Source organism: Uloborus diversus, chromosome 6, assembly GCF_026930045.1.
Source record: "Uloborus diversus isolate 005 chromosome 6, Udiv.v.3.1, whole genome shotgun sequence".
NCBI lineage: Eukaryota > Metazoa > Arthropoda > Arachnida > Araneae > Uloboridae > Uloborus > Uloborus diversus.
In genome coordinates this window covers 26,809,241-26,833,136 of record NC_072736.1, presented here as the reverse complement: position 1 = coordinate 26,833,136, position 23,896 = coordinate 26,809,241, and the positions used below count along the sequence as shown (strand labels likewise).

General features: G+C 32.4%; 1 protein-coding gene across 1 annotated transcript in view; it reads right to left on the bottom strand.

Moving 5' to 3' along the window:
* Nucleotides 1–23,896, bottom strand: part of LOC129225217 (transcription elongation factor SPT5-like) — an 82,655-nt gene that overhangs the window by 22,795 nt on the left and 35,964 nt on the right. The window contains exons 4-14 of the mRNA XM_054859786.1: nt 21,485–21,711; nt 20,905–21,045; nt 17,810–17,909; nt 16,097–16,231; nt 12,435–12,551; nt 12,125–12,220; nt 10,075–10,139; nt 8,771–8,876; nt 7,247–7,328; nt 4,390–4,541; nt 3,404–3,559 (exon numbers count right to left, since the gene is read on the bottom strand). Coding sequence (XP_054715761.1) covers nt 3,404–3,559; nt 4,390–4,541; nt 7,247–7,328; nt 8,771–8,876; nt 10,075–10,139; nt 12,125–12,220; nt 12,435–12,551; nt 16,097–16,231; nt 17,810–17,909; nt 20,905–21,045; nt 21,485–21,711 — 1,377 coding nt within the window. The remainder of the gene's footprint in view (nt 1–3,403; nt 3,560–4,389; nt 4,542–7,246; nt 7,329–8,770; nt 8,877–10,074; nt 10,140–12,124; nt 12,221–12,434; nt 12,552–16,096; nt 16,232–17,809; nt 17,910–20,904; nt 21,046–21,484; nt 21,712–23,896) is intronic.

The window sequence follows — 23,896 nt, the reverse complement described above, 5'->3', positions numbered from 1 at the left end:
CCAAAGTTTTTGAAATTGTGTTTCGCTGAACCCAAGGGTTCCACAAAGATTCCTCAAGGGTTCTGCAAAATTTGCCGATTTTCAAATCAAATTAGTCTCTTCAAAATCGATAAATATAAGATTTGCGTGAAGCTTTAAAAAGTATTTTTCGAATGAACAGCAGAGAAAAAGCATCCAAGTGAACTGTGGCTTAAGAACCTATTTACGACCTGTGACTTTGTCAGTACAAGAATAGAATACAAAATTTTTATTGAAATGATATTTGAGTGTTTTAAAAATCTTCGTGTTGATTGCTATCAGTAACGTAACAAGGGGTTGGCAGGAGTGGCTTTCCCCAGGGGCACAGCAGCTAGGGGGGCGGCATTTTCACTGATTTAAATAATAATAATAAAAAAATAACTTTTTTTAAAAAATGATCATATGAGAAGAAAAATGCTTTTATAAATAAAAATTATAAAAAAAAAAAAGTCTCCCAAGAAAAAGAGCAAAATGTGAAAATACATTGCTATAAACGGAACTGAAAAATGTTCATTCTCATTTGGCTCAAGAACATACATTATTTATATTTATTAACGAATTGCAAATATTGTTTTTATTGAATTTTTGTGAAATGGTGGGGGGAGAACTAAAATTTTTGGGAAGGGAAAAATTCTGAATATGCCGAATGAAATCACAATTTTACTGAACGATAAAATTTGAGTATGCACAGTGCACACACATACATGTTACATAAGATCTATTGAAAAGGAAAATTTGGCATCATTGAAAACAATTTAAAAATAGAAAATAAGAAAAAAAGGTAGAGTATTGTCTCCGAATTGTTCAATCAATTAGTCAAATTTTACCCTAAGAATTTTTTTGGAAGGTCACACTGATCTGCGGACTTCTCATTGGCACAACGCTGTGGGGGGGGGGGGGGAGGTGCAATTTCTTAAGTTTGCCAGGGGCGCCAAACCCCCTCAGTACGCTACTGACAGACATAAGTATCTATTATTTGAAGTAACTTTTATTTTCATTGCAAGTAAGCTATTTTTGAATGCTGCATTCAAAATATGAACACTGAACTTTTGCATTTTATCAGTGTGTGCGAAATGAAATATTGAACAAATTTACACACATTTAAGAGAAAGGTACTAGACATATGATTGTAGAAAATATATACAATTATGATAACTTGAAGTACAAAAGGCAATATTCCAGATTAAAAAATATATTTTTCTTTCTTATGTTTAATAGAGAAAGACATCAGGTATAAAAAGTTACAAACAATATATAGAATACATGTGGGTCACCTAAAATGATACGCTGAGCATGGCTATTGAAAACATGATAAAGTTTAGCAGTGAGTGGGATAGTGATAGAAAACAACATTAATTTTCTCGCTTAATTTGACACAATTGTATTACATGGCTGCTTTCAACAAATTTTGAATTCTACATTCTTTTACTTCAGTCACCTCACCTTTCGTACAATAACTTCAATTTATTTGTCAAGGACTGGAAAAGGTAATCGTTAAATCAAGGATATTGTGAAATTGAGGAGCACATACATTCAATGCAGTCAAATCCGGAACAGTGAAATGTATCATTAAATTGAAGAAATTGTTAAATCGGTTATTGTTAAATAAAAGTTATTTATTTATTGCAAATTACGCATAAGTTAGTCATGTTTTATTCAAATAGTTCACTCATGTAATCGCTGGTTGAGTTATATAGTACCATGCCTCACAGCAAAACATTTAATATTATACTTTAAGTTTTATATAAATTGGTTAAACAAAATCATTGATTTACTTCAAGAAATGTAAACGGAAATAACTTTTACCTTGAACATAAAACTAATTTTCTAATTCAAATTGCCACCTAAAATCAGTCATTTGCTCTCCATAATTCTATAACCTATCAGTATTTTTGCATTTCCTTTTAAGAAATAAAATGAGTTCTGTATAAAGATTGGATTTTTTTTCATTTCTTTGTTACATTGTAATGAAATACATTGTTTTCAGTAATATCCAAAGCGTCAACTTGATAATCGCACAGCTGTGTACTGCTTCCATATGTAGGAAACTGCCATGTTTTTTCTAGTGTTTCGGTTTTCCAAAACGGGGTCTCGAGGCGAGTCAGTGGGCGTTGAAAAGGTGCATTCTGGCTTGATGTGCTTAATTAGTGATTTGAGTGAAACTTTGAAATAACGTTTTGCGCTTAGTATTTAACGAAGATATGCCAAGGTTCATACTCTTCCAAACAAAATGAATTTCAGGAGTTTTCAGGAGTCAAAAGCAAAATTTTCAGGAGTAATAACACGAGCGGTTTTTACAAGAAAATTAGTTTCAGTAACATTTAATCTACTTTGCTGTCAAATTTTTAATCAATTAGTAATTTTTTTTCACACACTATTCAATCAAAAAAAAAAAATAATAATAATAATAATAATAATTAAAATTTGGATTCAAAATATTTGTAAATAACAGGCATACACAAAATATTAGATACATCGGCATATTATCAGTACTAAATATACTACGAAATAGCAATAGCACTACTAATTAGCAATATAGAAAATATGCTTAATAGCTGTTGCTGTTAACACAAAAACAGGCACATGCTCTTGGTTCGTTCTCTAGTGGCAGTTACAATCAGTAACCCTAATGGGCATGTTTGAACAGAGTAACAGGTCAGTCGGTTTGAACACACCCTATGTCTTTGTGAAAAGCACTGGGTGATTTGTATAATAGGAGAATTTTAATTGGTTTCCAGTGATTCAATATGGCTGCCTAAACGGAGATGACATGGAATTAAAATAAGCGATTGTTGTTGAAAATTATTTTCAGGAGGAGAGGAGAAAAATCAGGAGGTTAAAACAAAAATTTAGGAGTTTTAAGGGCCCTTAGAAGAAAAAATTGAGTTTTTCAGGATTTTCAGGAGGCGTACGAACCCTGATATGCATTGTAGATACTCATTTTGTTCAGAATTTTAACCTCTACAAGTAATTTGCCTGTATTTATGGCAATAATAAGAGTAGTTTTGGAGATATTGTTACATTAATGAAAAAATAGGCTTTTTTTGTCAAATTTGGGCTTAACGGCTAAAGCTCTCTTAGTAGAAGGGAATTTAGTAGAGTAGAATTTTTTTTCTCTAATTTGTATTAAAGGAAGTCGTCTTAATGTGAAAATAAAAGAAATTTTTTGTAGGTATACACATTATTAATTTCTTCATTAAATGCATTGAGATGCTACCTTGGTTAGAATGTAATTTTCGATATATTGTGCTTTTATGTTGTCTTCCAACAAGCGTAATATAACGAAGGAGTACTGTATTTTTTATTTCAATCATGCAACAGAATTCTATGCAGTTTACAATTTAATAGATTAACTTACTGTAACAATGTAAAAAAACACACATACCTCGTGCATGGTGAGATCCGAAAAGAGCAGTACGAAGTTATCTGTGACTCTGACGATGAGCCCCGTGTCCCCTTCGTAGGTGCCAGAGATGACCTTCACATGGTCTCCCATCTTGAAGTATTTCCTCAACTCATGGGCTGGAAATTCCAGAGGTTCCTATAAAATGAAAAGACAACAGTGAAGAAAACCATTTTTATGAAAACCATTCAGAAACAGCATAATTCTACAACAGGCTTTGGCTTTTGATAAAAATAATTTACATGTGAAACTAAAAGTGACATTTATAGCCGGGAGACACTGAGCTAGTACAAAATTTGCAATATCTTCATTTTAAAAATTTTGCCATATGTAGACGCTTATTAAAATCAAGATGAGATTATCAACAAGGATATTTGCAATTCCACATTTACTTGAATAACGTATAAGCAAAATAACATATAATTTTCTAAATTTAACATTGCTCATGGCTCCCAACATATTTTAGCCACAAAACAGTGTACAAGAGGACCATTTTCAATCAAAAAGGGGACTTAAGAGGACCAGTTAGGATTAAAAAGAGGGCTTTGGGAGGAGCAAATTAGCCGCCTGATGCTAAATCCGTGAAGATAATTCGTTAATTAACCATGATGATTTTTAATGATACAATTCCTTTATCACTTTTTGTTAAACTAAACTTTTTATCCATTGAGTTATATTATTTACACAAACATTTGGATGCAGGGGGTGGGGGTGGGGAACAAATTTTTGTTTCAATGCAGGATCACTAATTCCTCAAGCTTTTCTTAGAGTTAAATTCTAGCAAGCATTAGCATGATTTTGTATCCTTTTTGGCAGTTAACCACATATCCCTTACAAATTTCCTGTTGCGAATTACTGGCATATATCATGATCGACAAAACAACTTATCTCAGCGATTGCATTTTAAAACTGGCCATTAATGAAGATCTGGTTAACAGTTTTGAGTGGTGATGTAAAAATCCACCTACCTTCAGATCTTCATGGGAGGGCAGCATGGTGACTTTGTTTCCATCCACGGCAATCACTCGGCCTTGAAGATGGATCAACTCACCCTCACAGACTTCCACATTGTCTCCCGGACTGAAGCTGTGGCCGGCTTCGTCTTGAGCAGTCTCGCTCACTGGAATTTTGATCGGTCAAGGAACGACAGGGGTTTTACTGATGATTTGATAGTTTGTGCTCAAGAGGTCTACTGTGCCAGACAATTGCTATTCAATGATTACTTACAAAACAGAGCACCTTGAGGGACCTGTCTGCTCAAAGGATTTCTAGGACTGCAGGCTGGCTGTTCTGCACTAATTAAATGCTACACTACACTCCAGGGTTCCCCGTACCTACCACCAAGGCTGTGGAACCAGAGGAAAAGTGACAGTCTCCGATTCCAACTGTGGTAATTTTAGAGCCTTTGATTCGGACTTCTTTACCACAGATTTAGTCCAACTCCACAACCAAAGGCAGAGTTGTGGACGTTTAAGGGAAACGACAGACTCCAACTCTTGAAATTTTAAACCTTTGATTCCTGACTCCAACTCCTTTACACCAAAATCAGTTCGATTCTGACGCCCTGCCTACCCCTACATGTGGTTTTCTTTAGCATACAAAAAAAAAAAATCATTTGCAGTTACGACAACACAACTCAACAACAGCTTTAACCTCTTGATATACAATGGCATAGATGAGATGTTATTTATTCCACGTGCCATTATAGACTGTGGTGTCTTTGAGACGTCATTCACTTCAAGTACCATTGCAGACTAACTTCTTCGAGATATCATTATTTCATATGCCATTACAAACCCTTTGATGTCTTTGAGATGTCATTGTATGTCAAGGAGTTAATGGGCTGGATGAGTTCTCGAAGGTAGCTCTGTTATTATCCAGACCAAGAGCCAAGAAACCCCTGATCAGGAACCCCCAAAGGTATTGATTTGAAATGGGAAATTGGAAAACTCGATTCAACTTGATGACCCCAGATTCAACATGCACCCATCACTATGGGGCCATTCGTTAATTACCTAAGGATGATTTTGGCAATTTTTGACCCCCTCCCCCATATAAGGGTATGTAAGATTTTTCACACACACGCACATTGTTAAGTAAGATTCCACTTTGTTTTTCAAAATAATAAAATATTAAATCTTACACCTCTGGAATCGAAATTTAATTCAATATTATAAAATAAAACCTTTCTGTGTAAAAAAATATTTACTAAAAAGTTAGAATCTAGACTGAATATTTTTCTGGTATTATTTGTATGTGATGCGATACTAATTCAAAATAAAAGATGCCATACATAATGGGACTCCTCTATTATATTTTACACTATTCATTTTTGGGAAATAAATAAAAAACAGCTCATCCCAATGCGTTTTTTTACCTTCCACACGAAATGAAATATAATCCTTGCCAAACCACTTGACCGAGCGATTTCTAATGTAAAATAATATCAACTTGGGAAATAGTACGTAAGAATGGGTTTGACCCCCCCCCCCCCAAAGTAAGGGTATGTAGAGATTTTTCCAACCCCCCCCCCCCTCGGGACCCTTATGTAATTAATGAATGGCTCCTACTAACCTACAAGGAGGATCTTCGACCAGGAAGCACAGAACCTGTGTCTTTCTAGTATTTCTAGTACGAATTCAAAACTTTGTTGATCAGGACTCCACTGTCTATGTGAATTGAATAGGAGAAATTGAGAAAAACTTCCTCCTGGTTTGCAAAAAGCATGAAACAAATCAAGTTGTGAATAGGGAAAAAAATAATAAAACATTTTTAAGGTGGCTGCCTTGTATTTGTGTATGGAACAACAGCACTGGCATTTGTACATAGTGGAGAAAACCAGGAAACCTCTCTCACAAAAATGACTGGTTTGTAATTCTTTTCTTTTTCTTCCATATTTTATTTAAAAAAGAATGAAATATTTTGAAATTTGATATGTGTTCTGGCCCGCAAGAGTTATTTTAATATAAGGTGCGGTTCTCAGGCAGAAAGGGGTTAGGCACCACTGTTGAGTTAAAGAAAAAAATCATACTTGAAGCTTTTACTGAATAAAAATGACTGTTTTTTGATAATTGACATAGTTAAAAAGTTTTAAAATCAATCTTGAAAATGCAGAGTGAAATGGATAAAGTATAAGAGAATGTATTACTTGCTTCACGCAGGGATGCCACTCACTTTGAGAAATTAAAATTTCCTGATATTCCAAATAAAAAATTCTATGAAATTCCAGACTAGAGATTTAGATTTGCAGCTTTCTAAATGAATGTCAAATTATAATTTCCTTTGAAACATAAACAAAAACAAACTATTCAGTTTTTTAATACCAGAACTTTAATATTCATTCTTTAATGCTTCCTTTTACTGATTTGATAAGTACTCGTTTCACATAAGTGTACATATCGTCGCCTCAAAGCAACACTGAGACATCTAATCCCAGGAATGACGCTAAGATATCCTACTTTTGCTCTGAGGCAACAATATTCATTCTGGTTTGATAGCAGTACCCAAGAACATAATAACCTACATACTGCAGGAGTAATAGATGCAAAAAGATAATGTTTTTCCTGGTCTGATTTCACAGCTTTCCTTGTTTTTGACAAAATGCATTGATTTTCTTTGACTTTTCAATGATTATTTTTGTTGAAATAAAACTATGATAGTTTCAGGTTTCCTAGGTTCTTCCTGACCCATGGAGGTCATCTATCAATTCTAAAATGTATATTACGAAAAGACTCACAAACCAATGTTATCTAAGAGATGAAGAATGAGTATTATTAAGCTATTCAGTACTAAAAACCTATATTTTAGCTTTGCAACAAAGGATACACTCAATTTCCATGCTCCTCGTGTCGCTCTTCTCCGCAAACTTTTCCAATTCTGAAAGAGTGGGTTTGACGCCATCGACAATCTACAAAAGAAAAGAATCAACGTAAAAACATGGTTTTTGAAAGTGATGATATATGAACTTTTATATTTTAGCAAACTACAAAACAAAATTTTGATAACACTTAAATTTAAAACAAAACGCATTTCTGAAAAAAAGATGATCAAGAAATTAGATAAATGAACTTCGTCACAGAGTCTTTGTGGAAACTAATTTTGGTCATTATGAAGAAAAGAATGTGCTATCATTCAAATAAGCACTTCACTGATAAATTTGAAAAACTATTTTGAAAACAATCAATTGATTATTTGTAGTAACAATACATAATGGAGCATTTTTTGCTAGAAAGATATAAAAAATAGTTTAGGGAATTAAATTAACAAATACTTTGCATTTGAATTCACTTCAACAAAAAGAAATTCTGAAAATAATCTCAAGTTTCTCTAGGCAATTAACGGCTTAAAGAAATATTAAGGACTTTCTTACAATAGAACATGATGATGTCCTACCAGTAACTTCTATAACCAAAATGAACTAACTTGTTAAATAACAGTCAAAACAGTAAAACAAAAAATACAGTATTTTAAAACTAATTGCTATAATTATGTAAATGGTTTTTTATTGATATATGAAAAGCATCACACTTTTAACTGTATCCAGAGTTTACAGCTTATAAGATAAAGATACTTTAAAAGCCCTTAACCCTTACAGGCCATATAATACTGAATGCAGATAAATTTTCTAAAAATTCACATCTACTCTAACCATCATAGTTAAAAATATATTTGTGTTTACGTTTTTAGAGAAGGAGGTAGTGAAATTTTGATAATAAAAACTGTTCAAAATCATGTTAAGATAAACTGCCTTATTCTAGTGAAAAGTTTACAAAAAGATAAAAGTAAGCTAAAATATAAATTTCATACAAAAGTTTCTGAATGAAAAAAAAATAAATAAAAAAATTAAATGGATGCATTTAAACAACATTAACTTTTAAATTGAATGGGGGATTGAGAGAGCGGTTTATATGACATTTCTTTATGCTTTGGGTACATCATGTAGATTGTACTATTTAATTCAATGGAAAAGTAACATTTAATGTTACTAACTACTTCCATGAAATAGCACCTATGTGACCCTCTTGAAATGTAAACCCCATCAATTGATATGAACTGGGGCTGAATAACTAAGTATGAGAGTACACAAAAGTAGCTCTGTAACTAATCAAGAATTACCAAAAATTCTAAGACTATGATCTAAAAGGGAGAAAAATTAACAATTTAAAGCTTCACAAAACATTGTTAAAAACATAAATTAAAAGTTTAAAGATGGTTCTGCTCAATTTATTATATCATACATTTGCTTGCCATTAATGAAGATAAAACATCTTTCCACAATATGCAAATAAACAATTTTACTTAAAATGATTCCTACATAAAATGTATTTCATGCATCATATTTTTACTTACAAGGGCAGACCTAGCAAAACTCTTATAAAGAAAGCCTTTACGACTGTAACGATTTCCTTCAAAGATCAGGTAATCACCATCTGTAGACACTTCTCCCCCAAGAGCTCTAAAGATATTATAAAAATATTTTATTAACAATTACCTACAGACTGATACCAGTAAAAAGAATTAATTATAAAAAGAAGCAAAATGAATTAATGCCATCAAATTTCCAATGGCAATATTTTAATATTCTATTTGCATTAAAAGGTATATGAAATTTATTTAAAATTAAGAACATTTACCACTAAATACCAAGGGAAGTAATTGAATACGAAGGGGAATATTAGAAGAAAAAGGTATAACTTATACTTGAAAATTTATATTTGCATGCAAGGCAAAAATAATAGAATTTCAAAAATAGGGAAAATGGCAGGTGTTAAAAAAAAATCCCATATTTCTGATGGTGTTTTTTTTTTCTTCCTAAAATGTACTCTTGTAGGCCCTAACTAGAACAGCTGTACAAATTTTAATGCAAAATTCACTAAATTGAAGCTTCAGTGTTTTTGACATGCAATTCAGGGACTTTGACACACAGATCGCTAAATTAAAAAAATTACTGAAAGGTTAAATTTATGACAGTTGTAGTATCTTTCCTTATAAAAAAAAAACATGCCATAACCTTACAACAAAAAGAGTTGATTTTGTTTGGTATAATTTAAAAAAAAAAAAAGTCAAAAAAAAAAAAAACTGTGATGGTACAATTGTAGAAAAAAAAAAGAGATTTTGTTAACACAAGAAGTCAAATCTTTTAATATTAAACAGAAAAATTTGAAATTTCATAGTATTTTGTCATAATCCTAATATTTAATGCTAAACAATTATCTTGACAATCATCATTTCTTACATACCAATAAATTATTATTTCAAATCTATAAAAGGAAACCAAAAATTCAACAATGCTGCAATAAATTTGTTGAAAAACATAATAAAAAAGGTTGTTGAATCAGTTTTCTACTACTTAGATCTTCCTTTACACTAGAACATAGCAAAAATATGTTTATTAACTAAAAAATAATACTAGCAACATATTTTAAAATTTGTTAAATTGTAAAAGCATTTGGTGTAGTTTTTTTTATTTCCTAAAATCTCTAATTTTAAAACCTGTCATCCAAGAAAACATGCAAATCCAGAAGTACTGTATCCCAAGCAATTCCAAATTTTGGAGCTTGGACTGCATTTAATTACACAACATCCTGAATCATATTTGTAGGAGTAAGAGATAGGGAGATTTATGGTATACCTATATACTGTCAAACACTCACCTGATAGCATCCACATCAAATAGCTTGGCCACCGGCTTGCGACCTTTCTTGCGCTTCTCTTGCTCCTATAATGAAAATGTAACACAAGTCAAAACCTCATGCTTCAGTATTTACAAGTAACTTACTTTTGGTTATAATCTTAGTTTAAAACATGCAATTCATAACTTCACATTTGGAATTTTTGTTTTGCACTGCATGTGCAAAACAAAAAGAAAAATATTACACAGTTTACTATAAAATAACAGGAAACAACCTTAAATAAATTTCATATCACTAACGAGTTTACTACAGATATTTTTTTATAACTAATACTTTTACATGAAAGGGTTACAGACAAAAAAAAATACAGTACACAAATCAAAAGGTTAAATTATAACTTCATTTTTTATTCATTACACAAATTTAATCCTTAAATTAACTTTAATTTTATTTTTGATAAATTCCATATAAAACATTTCAAAAAAAAAAAAAGGTTTATCCATCAGCTAAAAAAATCTATTTTTGAATTGAATTTTTCTGTGTTGAAATGATAAGCAGTAATATAGAAAAAAAATTGCTAATAATTTTACAGGTTTCCAGATTTTATATTTAAAATAACTCGAAGAATATAATAATAAACAAGCTCATAGATAAAAGATTATTCCAAATCTCCAAAATGAATCCAAAAATTAAGATAAGGAATATTTTAATTTGTACTAACACAGTCAACATCATTCAGAAGTTTTTCACCATGAGATTCTCATTGATGGAGTTGTCAATATTGACTATATGAAAGTCATATTCATACGTATAAATGGTGAAATGCCAAAAAAGCTTTAATCTGAATTTTTAATTAATTATCTTGAGCAAAATGCCGATTTAATGCAAAATGCTGGTTTCTCTGAAACCTACACCAATTAGTTGAGCTAAAAACACCATAAATATAAAAAAATTTCAAAAAACTTATTTTTACATAGCTTTTTTCCTCTTTCCTTCTTTACATAAAATTGTCTTAAAAGAAAATAATTTCTTTTTACCTATTGGGAGTTGTGTCCAATGGTTATTTGTGTAATGGTTATTGCAATGCATCAGCATTTACAACTTTAAACAAAGTGTATCTTCACAGACTGGTTTTATTGAAAATAAATAAAATTTTTATCTATGTACTTCATAACAAAACTTAATAAATGGTTTAGAAGGAAAAAAGTCATTTCTTTCAGATGAGCTAGAAAGATTGTGCAAAGAAAAGAATGTATGCCTTTCTTTACTTGCACCTGAAAAATAAACATAAGTAATTTTTAAGAATTGCTGCAATCAATAGAGAGTTTGAAACATCTGCTATTGCTTTTATTATATTACTTACTAGTTTCTAAACAGTAGACAATACAAAGCATGCAGAACAAAAAGCATGCACATAGAGCTTTTTTTCTACATTTTTCTATAGAATAATAGTAACATATGTCTGTCTCTACCATTAAGTTTGTGGAATTTTGCTATTTATCTGAAAACTAATATGTATGCAAACCAGGTTAAATGGTACTATTCTTCATACATCAACTCTCATTCTTAAACTCAAGGGGGGAAATATTTGTTCTTCAACATACAAAATTAATGCACATTTTATATCACAGGACAAAAAAAAGCTTATAGTGCTGTCTAATTTCATGATTTGTTCGGATATGATCATTCGATTCTTATGAAATGTATTAGTGAATTCAATGGAATAACGCATGCCCAGTGGCGTACATAGCACCCCCGCATGTGGGCGGGGGGGGGGGGGGGCGCAAGAGATGTGAGGGCACATTGTCTGAAAAAAATAAAACTGTTAAATTTTATAAAAATTTCTTGTCAGGGTAGGGAACCTTTAAATCTTGTGGGGGGAGGGGGGCGCACTGAAGCATTTGTACACTACTGTGCAATGTGCATGCCAGTTTAACATCCTTACATTGGTGATACTGTAAGTTAATAGAAGACTTCAATTTTTGAGACAGTAATTTCTCACAACACATACTGCTAACTATGACAGAAAGCTCTGTTAATGAATTATTAAAAATAGATGTAGTTTACTTACATTATTCGAGCGCAGGGCTCCCCTCTTCTTCGTGTAGTCGACTCGAGGAATCAACTTCAGATGGACGAAATTCTGGGCCATGTTTACAAAATCTACCTGCAGGAAAATAAACAACCAACATTACATACAAAATGATTACATTGATAATTCTACGATATTATTTGATAGTATTGTATTTGAGAATGACTAAACTTGTACAATGTTATTTGGTGATATTGCATAAAACTATTTGGTGCGCTGAATTTTTGGGTTTTGTGTAAGAGGCACAACAGGTTCTATCAAGGAAAAAAAAGACAAACTTTCACAACACCTGTGCAAGATCATCTTTGTAGAGACCTCTCTTGAGTCGAACCCACTGCTTTGGCTTCAGTTGGGCCTGCTCCTTTGTCACACGCAACACATCCGTCATCTCTTTGATGGGGACCATCTGGAAGTAGAAACTACTATTATTTCTGCAATCAACAACGCCAACCAACTTTTCAACAGAGATCAACCAATAACAATAGCAATAAATGCTATAACTAAGAGGAAAAAGAATATTTGCCACAGCTCTCAAAGTCTTGATCCATTTAATTGGAAATTACTGCTTATGAACTTTAAAAGTCAAGATGACAACCAAAAAATTTACAGATCAGGAAAACTAAATTTTGAGAATGTGGATAAACAACTAGTTTTGCTGCTGACCACAAAAGCAAAGATTAAAGGTAGGGAAAACGGAAGTTTAAGTGTCACTTGTAAATATGCATACATTTGAAGAAAAGAGGATTCCAAACACAAGGATTAAATCAAGATTTGACACGAAAGGTTTAAGTATGCTTTGAGAAATATCAGACACATGAATTGCTTCAACAATAAGTTCGAAATCATCTTTTTGTGGCACACATATTTCTATGGCAAGTTTTCTGTTTTTCTTTTTCTTTTCAAAAATTCCAAAATATAATTCATGGGTTTTTTCTAATGCAAAACCAAGATTATGTTACCCGAAAAACTAATTTGGACTTTTAAATTTAACTTTATAACTGACTAACAATTTTAAACTGTCAATGAGAAAAATAGACAAGTAAAATCAGGGTTCATACACTTTTGGTTAAAAAAAGTTCCCTGACTTTTCCAGGTTTTCCAGGTTGTTTTTCAGAAAACTCCAGGTTACTCGCTTCATTCAAAATTTAAGTTTAAATAGTAATATTTTCAAAATAATTAAAATTGTTTAAAGTAGCAATGCAGAAGAACTGAAACTTCTCCCCTTAGATTTAAAAAAAAAACTTGGAATTTTTTTTTCCTTTGTTTTCTCTGTCAAAATTTTAAGTTTTTTTTTCAACACTTTGTTCAAAATTGTTTTAATTTGTTTACTATTTGTTGAAAACAGAGTACTTTCACCATATTTTAGCCTTTCTTTGATGTCATGCGTAATATTATAGCGTTTTGCTGTAGTCCTGCAGCAACCTTTTAGCATCCGCTTTTGGTTTACAATACTGCTTTTTATTTTCTTATTAGTAGGTTACACTAAACATACTGAGCAAAATGCAAAGCTAAATTTCAGTATAAATATGATTAACTTGTTGCATCGATCAGCATACCATGTAATGCATAGTAACAAAAATCAACATCCGCCAATCATAGGCCGATGCCAATAATCTTTTTTTTTTTTTTTCACATATTAAAGGACGCTTACATTAAAATTTCAAATTTTCTTCTCCAGAAAATAACAGTTAATTTTCAAAAATTCATAACTTTTTGCACATTTAATGTTATTTTCAATAGTTCACATTAATGTTCACATCCAATTCTCTTTCTGGAAGTTTAAGTCTACTTCCATTGTGCAAACGATCAAATATGGCGACAAAGTGAAAAATTTAAAATAATAAGTAGATTTTTGGCTTTGCAGTATAAAAGTAGTAATAAATAATTAATAATCCTTAAAAAACTACAATAAAAGCAAAATAGTCAGTATTTAACACATAAGAGTCTAAATCAATTAAAACAAAAAAATGTTATGAAGATTAAATTTTGCATTTTTCCGGAAAATAATTACAAATTATCCGGAAAAAAAGGCACAATTTGTGTTGTTTTCAATAGTTTGCATTGCAATTAACATCCAATGCCGTTTTCGGGAACTTAGACACTTAAAAAGTCTTGTGTACTTCCATCTTGGGAATGACCAAATATGGCGGCTAAGCCCAAAAATAATAAATAACTTTTTTAATTTGTCGCATGAAGACAATAAAAAAATAATAAATCTTGATGAAACTACAATTCATTGAAAAGTTTTAATCACATTTGCGTCCAAGGCAGTGAGGATATAATCTTATCCTTCTGTTTTAAGAACAAAATTTTTCATTTCTCAAGAAAATTATTTTAAATAATAATAATAATAGAAAAACAATTTGCAGAAAATTTTTTGTTATTTTCATCAGTTTTCAATGAAAGAAAACATCCAATTCTGCTTTGTTTTTAGAAACTTAGGCATTTTAGGATCGTATCTACTTCCATCTTGTGAATGACCAAAGATGGCGACTACGTTTCACACATAGCTAAAATGATTTTCCGATCAAAAAAAAAACGATTTTCCCCGATCGATCCTCCCATCTACAGGTTGTGCTTCCGAAGCAGTAAATTGTCTTCTCTCCTGTTGAGTTTGTGCAAAATTCCTGTTCACTTGATTTTTTTTTCCCTTGGGAACTACTGAGAGCCAAAAATGGCGGCTGCTGAAGATTTTTTTGGGTCGCCACTTTTTTCATTGCTATAAAATTGTTACAATTTTTTTTAAATACATCGATAAAAATGAAGATTAGATCTCATAAAACAAAATTCCCTGGGAAAAAATTGGGAAAAGAAAAACTTTGGGGACACATTTGGAAAATTCCCTGACATTTTTGACTATGTCATTTTCCCTGATAATTTCCGGTTTTCCCGGAGCGTACGAACCCTGAAATGAACAGAATGTTGTGGCAACCCATCTAAAACTTTAGGCAGTAGAAAGAAATGCGTTCCCCTCACTGACTCCATGTAAGAAAATCTTCGCTCTTTTGGCGCATTTTTCGTTGTGAAAAAAAAACGTTCGTTTTTCCATTGCTGTTTTTAAGTGCCAGAGTCAGTTTAGATAAAAATTTACAATTTTTTTCGTGAAATCATAATAAAAAGGAATCTCATGATACTTAATTCCTTGGGAAAAAAATGGAAAAAAATTTTTGGAGGACAAAATTTGAAAACTCCCTGACTTTTCCCTGACATTTTCGACAGTGTTATTTTCCCTGACAATTCCCGGTTTTCCCGGAATTCCCGGAGCGTACGAACCCTGAAAATAAACTTAAATGATTTCCAACTCATATCTTTCATTTTCTCTTAGATACACATTTAAAAAAAATTTAAACGGTTTTCACACTAGAAACTCAAACATAAGAGCTTTTTCTTGCTGGAAGTCTTATGCAAGAGCACACCTTGTTGTAAAAATCAGTTTATAATTTACAATATTTGATTCTTTTTTTTTCCTTTTTTTTTTTGTTAATTAAAAGCTTGTATTTATGGAAAAACGAAAAATTATTCTGTATGGTAGAACTTAGAGTTGTAATTTTCATATTTGGATAAAAATTTGTTGTTTTGTGTACATAATAAGCAAAGGTACAAAATCTATCAATAACCAAACAGCAGTGTTACTTTCTTTGGGGATAGGGGAGGGAACATTAAATATTGAGCATATAAAATGATTGAACAAAAGAGTTAATAAATGTGACATCCATCTTTACATTTGGAACATTAAACAAAATCAGACAGATAAATTTATATTTCCAGCTGTAATTAAGTGTGTCTATCCAGTTTGAAGCCAAGCAATGTCAATTTCAGATTTCTTCAATCTTTTAAGAGTGCATATTTAGTAAAATTTCATTTTTAGGGGCAATATTATGAATAGGAACACCTTTAATTGTACCACAATAATTCATTTTGAAAGGAATAGAAATTTTAGAGTCAACTTACCATCTGTTGGTATTGTCCCATGCGTAAGTTGCCAACGCCAGCGATGGCTTGTTTAACATGAGTTTGTTTGTAGGCCTCAATATAAATATAACCTTTCACTCCTTCAGGAGCCACCACACTTTTGATTTGCAAAGGCTGCAAAGACATTTTTTTTGAATATCAGCACAGTTACAAAAAAAAGAAAAATGGATTGCAAGATTTGTGAAACTTTGCTTCTTACATTTTTTCCCCCTATACAAAAATCAGTTTAGTGTATCATTTGAATAGAACAGCATAAAGACAAACATTACAGGGATAACCAGGGTTAGAAATTTTTAAAGAATATTTGATATTAAGCAACAATGGATTCATTATTCAGGGGGGAAACTTCTCTATACAACTTAAATTTATACAGTGAAACCTGTGTATAACGATAATGTCTATAACAATTTTTTTTTTTTTGGCCCCAGCAAAATGTCAGCATGAATAATTCAAACTGTCAATAACAATAACCTGTCTATTACGATATTTTTTTTTAGGTCCCAACATTATCGTTGTAGACAGGTTTTACTGTACTTGATTGGTGCTAGACGGTTTATGTTTTAAAAATTAAACTAAGCAGACCAAATTTGTGTCTTGATCCACCCTGGTTTCTGGAACAATGTCATGTTGTGCTGTCAGATAGCAAGTCAAGTCAAGCTTTTTTTTTATGGGGGGGGGGGGGGGACAGAATAGATAATTTTGCATCTTGGCTTTTCCTTGCTGTTTTATTGTTCTGCTTTTTTTACAGATCTTTCAGCATCATTGTTGATTTCTTTTTTCCGCCAAAATTTATTTACTGCTGTCAAGTAGAAGTTGATGTGAAATCATGTGTACATAATTCAAGTAAACAAAAGCTGAGTACTTTTGCCTCTAGTCCCTTAATAGTTTCTTCTAGAAGTGTACTAGAAACTTGGGTTTGACGATATTTTCTTCCAGCTTTTAGTTCAGTCAGCAAATTTTTGAAATTTAATAACAATGAATAAGATTTCTAAAAGATTTTCTCAGCTGATTTCTTTGAATACTCAAATTCTCCATTTGCCTCTTCAAACTTTCTTCTTTCTTGCTCCAATTGTTATGATTCTTATAAGCTGCACTTGTTAAATTCTGGATCTTTTCACTGACTTAACTTTCAAATAATTTAAAAGCGTCACTTACTGTAGGCCTAGTATTCCCTAAAAAAGGGGAAAATTGGTGTAACTTTTTCTTTATACAATGTAAATTAGCATAAAGTATCTTTAACGTCAGATTACACATCTATGTGATGGATAGAGAAAGATTGAATATCACACTGCTTTGATGCAATCGTTGATTGCCAGTCACTGTGAGGGGAGAGAGCTTTTTAAAACTTATTTTTAAATCACTTAAAAGAGGACCAAAACGTAAAAAAAGCGTACCAAAAGGGACTTAACTCTAAAAAAACAAATTGGGGGGGGGGGAGTTACCATTTGAGTACCCTGAAGCATGCAATTTATTTATTTATTTATTTATTTTTCATTATAGCACTGTTTTGTTGAATAAATTATCCACACTAAGGAAAATGCTAATTACTTATGGAACCATTTGTTTTTCAAGTTTTTCAAGGGACATCACATGGTTACCTTTTACACTACATCAATCAAATGACAGACATAAATGAAAACATATTTTTCAAAGAAATGCAATCCTTGTAATTTTAAATAATTGAACATTTACCTCTTCAGTATACTGATAAGCAATGAATTTCCTCATGAGCAAAAGAACTGTTGATTTTTCTTCACCGATTCGACATTTGACCATCCACAAGTTTGGATCCCTATTTTAAGCAAATAATGGGTTGAGCAAAATGTTCCAATACACATAAGTAAAACTACAATTATCCGAATAGCTTTCAGAATTTCAGAAAAAGAAGAAGTTTTGCCTGTGCGTTACTCCCTATGCGTCAAACATTTTACTCTTTGACACAGATATTCAACAAGCATTGACTTTCATTTAAAATACAATACGTACACACTGTGATGGATAGCACTTGTAAGTAGGCTTAACATGCATAAGCGTTGCCTTTCCTTTTGATTAATTAGAACCTCCATTTCTTTAAAAAGCTTTTCTCCTATTTTCAGCATATGAACAATAGTTAAGCAAAATAGATTTTTTTTTTCGAAAAAACTCAATCATCCACATTTTCGATTACCCAAATGGGATCAATTGATTCGAATAATTGGAGTTTCAGTGTATATTAATTATGAGATTAATGTATTATGTGAATAACTTTTTGACAAAAGAGTACATAAGGGTACACTGGTACTTGGCGACTTGTTTACTTTCAACTTTGGCAAAATCAGAAAAAGATAGTTTATTTCACTGCTATGCTTGCTCCTCATGCAACATTCTGAAAGATTTTAATATTTAAATTACATAAACTATTTATTTCGTGGTCTATTTTACATTTAATAAAGCACTAAATATTGTTTAATTTAGTTGGTGGACAATTTTACATTTTGATAGAACTTTTAATGCTATTTATAAATTATTTCTCTTTTAGTGGATTATTTTGTATTTCAATGGCTAAATTTATTTATCTGGCTACATTTTAACTTTTTCTAAAATCAGTGCTTTGATTAGCAATAACTTTTTCATAAGAAATAAGAAAAGACCTATACCTCTACTTTGAAAAAAAAAAGGGCTGAATTCTAAGAAAGTGGAAAATGATCCCAGTAAGAATGAACATGCACTTTTACACATATCAGGATATTACTACATGCATTAAAAATACATTCATAAGTTTACATATAAGGCAGTGAGAATCTAAAGGGTGTAAGTGAACATTTTCAAGTTTTGAGTAAAACGTGTATAAAGATTACGTCTTAGGTAGGCTTTTATTGATTTTTTTTTTCTAAATTATGCTGCACAGCAGCACCTACCAGAGCTACTAGTACTATCTCTTGCCCCAAGACAGATGAGGGGTTCACCTACCATTTGTACTGGTTATCTACAAATTTTGAGTTTTGCCGCTTGCATCCTTTTGCTTCTCACTACCTCATATAAAATAAAGTAATAGGAAAATTCAAAAAATAACAGAAACTGAATAACGTACAGGGTGTTTTGTGAAAGACCTTTATTTTTGCAAACCGTTATGCCTAGATGCATACTTCCAATTACAAAAAATGTATAAAATCAGATGCAGGGTTAAGATATTGAAAGTTTGAAGCAAAAGTAAAAATAAATCAAAAATACAAAATTTAACTTTTTGTACGGGCCTTAGGTCCACTAACTTATATTCAAGGAAATAATTTCCACTGAAAAATAATTCAAACACAAAAGTTTGACAATATTACGACCAATATTCACAGAGATTTGAAACGCAGTGTTTTGTGACTTACACCACTTTACTCTTGCCATCAGTAATACCTTTTGGGAGAAAATACAGCAGTTAAGAAGGGTTTTAAATTATATGTGAGCATCGAATGGTTTTTCAAATTGTTTGAGGTTTTGTAGTGTGTTTTTGCGCATCATGGCATAACATTTGCATTTATTTTCGAATAGCAATGAAAAATATAAATATTTGTTTTTTTACTTCAACAGCCTGTCATTCTTCTGAAAGGGCGATAACTTCCAATCTCATCTTCTATACCGTTCGTTAAAATTTTGAACCCAAATATCTCCTTCAGTTTTGGTCGCACAAATGTCAAATTTTTGTGTTAGTAATATTTTTCAATTTGGATTATTACCCTAAATGTAAATTAAGTGGTTCATATAAAAGTTAAATTTTGCAATTTTTGACTCATTTTTATTTTTGCTTCAAACTTTCAATATCTTAACTCTGCATCTGATTTCAAGTATTTTTGCAACTGAAAGTATACATCTAAGACTAACGGTTGCAAAAATAGAGGTCCTGCAGGTTAAAACGAAACGCCCTTTATGAAACATGATGGACGGGGGGATGAGTAAATTATTACAATTAAAAATAAAATGAATCAATTACACTAAATACTGAAATCTAAATCTAGCTTTGAAAATAATAAATATTTACAGGATGCAAAAAATTGAAATCTCAAATGATAAAAACTTCTAGATATTAAAATGCAACTTATTTTTAAATTACAATGTTTTTCAGATGAGGTCAAAAAATAGTTGCTTTATTTGGAGATATAGGTTTAAATTATTTAAAAATTACTATTTGAAATTTCAAAGTCAGTCAACATAGAAAATGGGGCTAAAAATGGTGTTTTGATTTGTAGTTAGAGGGTTGATGTATTTAAAAACTGTTACAGCAAAACTCAATCTTCAAAATATGGCTATATCGTATATTTCTAATTTATTCAAAAATTCTACGCAGTAAATCTACAACAATCAATCTAAGAAGTTCCACTTTAAGTAGAAAACTTTTCTATGAATGTGCTTTTCTTATATCCTGGCTATTTCACAGTTAAAAATTTAGCATGATTGAAGTTTTTAGTGAAGGGTTTAAAAAGACATAAGTATGAATAGGACATATATTTACACAGCAGGCAGGGTTGCTGCTGACTTGCTGTAATGTATAAAATATTCCAAAATTTTAAATTAGAACACATAAGTTAGAACTGCATCCTGTGGCACGCATAAATTTGACTCCCAAATTTTGAATTAACGACAGTCATTAAAATCTCAATCAAACATTACGTAACATTATATTCAGCTACAGCATTTAAATATTTTCTTTTAATTTTGGGGATCCTATTTTTCTGAAGGGACTAAAGCAGGGGGGAAAAATGCCTTGCCAACTGGGTCAAGAAAAAGCAAGTTATGTATCTTCCTTTAAAGTTTCAACTCACTTGACACCAGGCAAAAGTGTTTGTTGTGCGATCTCGTCTGGCAGTTCATGATCACCGCCATCACCATATCCTTTTTCAGCGGCAGAAGATTCAGCATACTTCCTTCTATAGTAATCTTCAATTTCATCCTCTTTTTGAGACCTGAAAGATGCAAGGAAACAAATAAGCCACTGGGAGAAAACAGTCAAAGATATTGTAGATGTGAATACATTTAACTAAAGGCAGTAATCCTGCCATTAGTGAAATTTTATTAGCAAGTAGTGAAATTAGCAGCAGGATGTAAAGAATTCATCTTGATAAAAGTAATATCAGTTTATTTAGCCAATAACATTAAATAAGAAGAAACAAATTTGTACAAATAATTTGGAATAAAATTTAAAATAAACATAATGCTCAATATATATAAACGAAATTCCATTGATATTTTCCTGCTCGCCAAATTGGCAAACATTTCAGAATTTCTGTAAAGATTGCTAAGATTACAATTATAATCAAGAAACCTGAAACTTATATACATGGAAATTTTTCATGTTGAAATTGACAAAGTTACTAAAACAAACAATCACTAAAGCAAACTTACGTCCACATCATCTGCAATCTACGGTGACTGTCAATGTCACGGGAAGTGTTTTCCTCATTGGGTCTTGTGCGATCAATGATGTCCTCTGCACCTTCTTCCCACTCTTCCTCTTCTTCCACTTCGTCATCCACCTCAGCCTCATCCAAAATGAAGCCTCCATAGCGAGGCTTCTTGCGCTTTCTTTTGCCACGATCATCATCATCATCGTCATCTTCGTCATCTTCATCCTGGAGACAAAATTTTAAATTTTTATTTGCTTCTGACAGTTCAGATACATTTAACAATATTGTGGTGAAAAGAAGTTCCAAAGACTATAAGGCTCTCACACTTTTTTTGTTAGAAATTAAGACCAGGGCCACAACACCATTAAATCAAAAATAACCCTATCATGTGACTAAAAAATAATAAAGGTTCCATTACAATGCATAAGTAGGAAAGAACGCAGCAACATAAGCAGCATTTTTCTGTTCATCCCCCAAGCTTGAAAGTAAATAATGCCAATGCAGCCCCCCCCCCCCCTGTTCTACTCGTCTCTTAGCAACTACAATTTGTTTCAAAGACACTACACTTATATTTTCAAGTAATATTTATCTTCATTTTCAAGGGACTTAATCTTTCCAACGTTTTATTAATGAGGTTTAGAGAGATTTGGATTTTTTTTTGCATACCTTGATGACATTCTGGTATTTTCAAAAACACAAGACAAGCACGTTCAACAACTGGATCAAATTTTTCAAAGACTTAATGAGTATGGAATTTAGTTAAACACTTCAAAATGTGTCCTAGGGGTATCTGAGTCATTTAATTTCATGCAAAGGAATAAAACCTTTACCATAGAAAGTGCAAGTAGTTTTGGATTATAAGGAACCAAAAACTGTAAAGGAACTGCGAACATTTTTGGGTCTAATAAATTTTTATCGTAGATTCATTCCCAAGGCAGCCAAAAAGCAAGCTATTTTAAATGAATACCTTAAGAAAAAACCCAAATACAGCTCTCCGACGAAGCCAGAATTGCCTTCAATGAATGTAAACAACAGTGAGCTGAGGTAACCTTGTTGGCTCATCCATCAAACAATGCTGAACTTGTTTTACGTACGGATGCCTCTGATTTCGCTATAGGAGGTTCTCTTAATCAAGTAATCGATGGTGGTCTTCAGCCTCTTCGGGGTTTTTCTTGAAAACTTACATAGAAAACCGCTATAGTACACACGATCGGGAATTGTTGGCCATTTTTGTGAGGATAAAACATTTTTGGTTTATGTTAGAGGGAAGACATTTGCATATATACTGTTCATAAGCTTCTCACTTTTGCATTTCGCCAGAAATCTGAAAAATCTTCACTTAGGCAAAATAGGCAACTAGATTACATTGCACAATTCACAACAGATTTCCGTTTTGTTAAGGGGTCTGAAAATATTGCTGCTGATACTCTCTTTCGGTTATCAGTTTTAGATACTACCTCTAATGTCGAGTTCTCTACTGAGCTTGAAAAGGCATACATATTTCCTGCCTTAAGTGTCAGCCAGATAAATCTTCCTTCGTCGACGGACTTAGTCGCTATCGCAGCAGAACAGAAGTTGGATACAGAGTTACAAAATCTTCTTGTTAGAACGGTGCCAGAAAACTGCCTCAACCTACAGCCCATGCAGCTTGGCCAGGGCAGAAATCTATAATGTGACGTGCGAGATGCAAGTATTTGTCCATACGTCTCAGTGAAGTTTCGAAGGGAAGTTTTCCTGAACTTTCACCACTTGTCACACCCAGGCATTAGAGCTTCGCATAAACTCCTACAGAAAATTTCGTTTGGCCCGGGATGCACAAGGACATAGCAGATGGACTCGTGCTTGTATTCAGTGCCAGACGTCTGAAGTGCACCAACATACAGTTAGCCCTCTGAAAAGTTTCAATCTGCTTTCACAATGGTTTAGCCACATCCATGTCGACCTCATTGGACCACTCACTCCCTTTGAATGGACACCATTATTTGTTAACATGTGTTGACCGCTATACTTGTTGGCCAGAAGCCGTTTCTTTGGTTAATATTTCTGCAGACACAGTAGCACGACAGTTCTACACAGGGGCGGACTGGCCACGTGTGAGATGTGGAAAATTCCACATGGGCCGTCCTTAACTCGGGCCGTTTTCTGTGCATTCAATGTGTTAATGTGTACGTGCCGTTTTCCTCAATTTTATTTTAAAAAAAAGTTCTTAGCTAGGCCGGCCGTTCTTGTGTCGAGGGCTGCAGCCAGAACTGCTCTTTTTTTGGGTGGGAGGGGGAGGGAGAGGAGGACGGCCCCTCCTTTTCCAACGGTCACTCTCAGGACGTTACTCTGTTCTTGCCTAACTATTACCGTATCTTGTTACGTAGGGAAAACGAAACAATGTCTTTGTTGGGTGGTCTTCGTCCGAAGA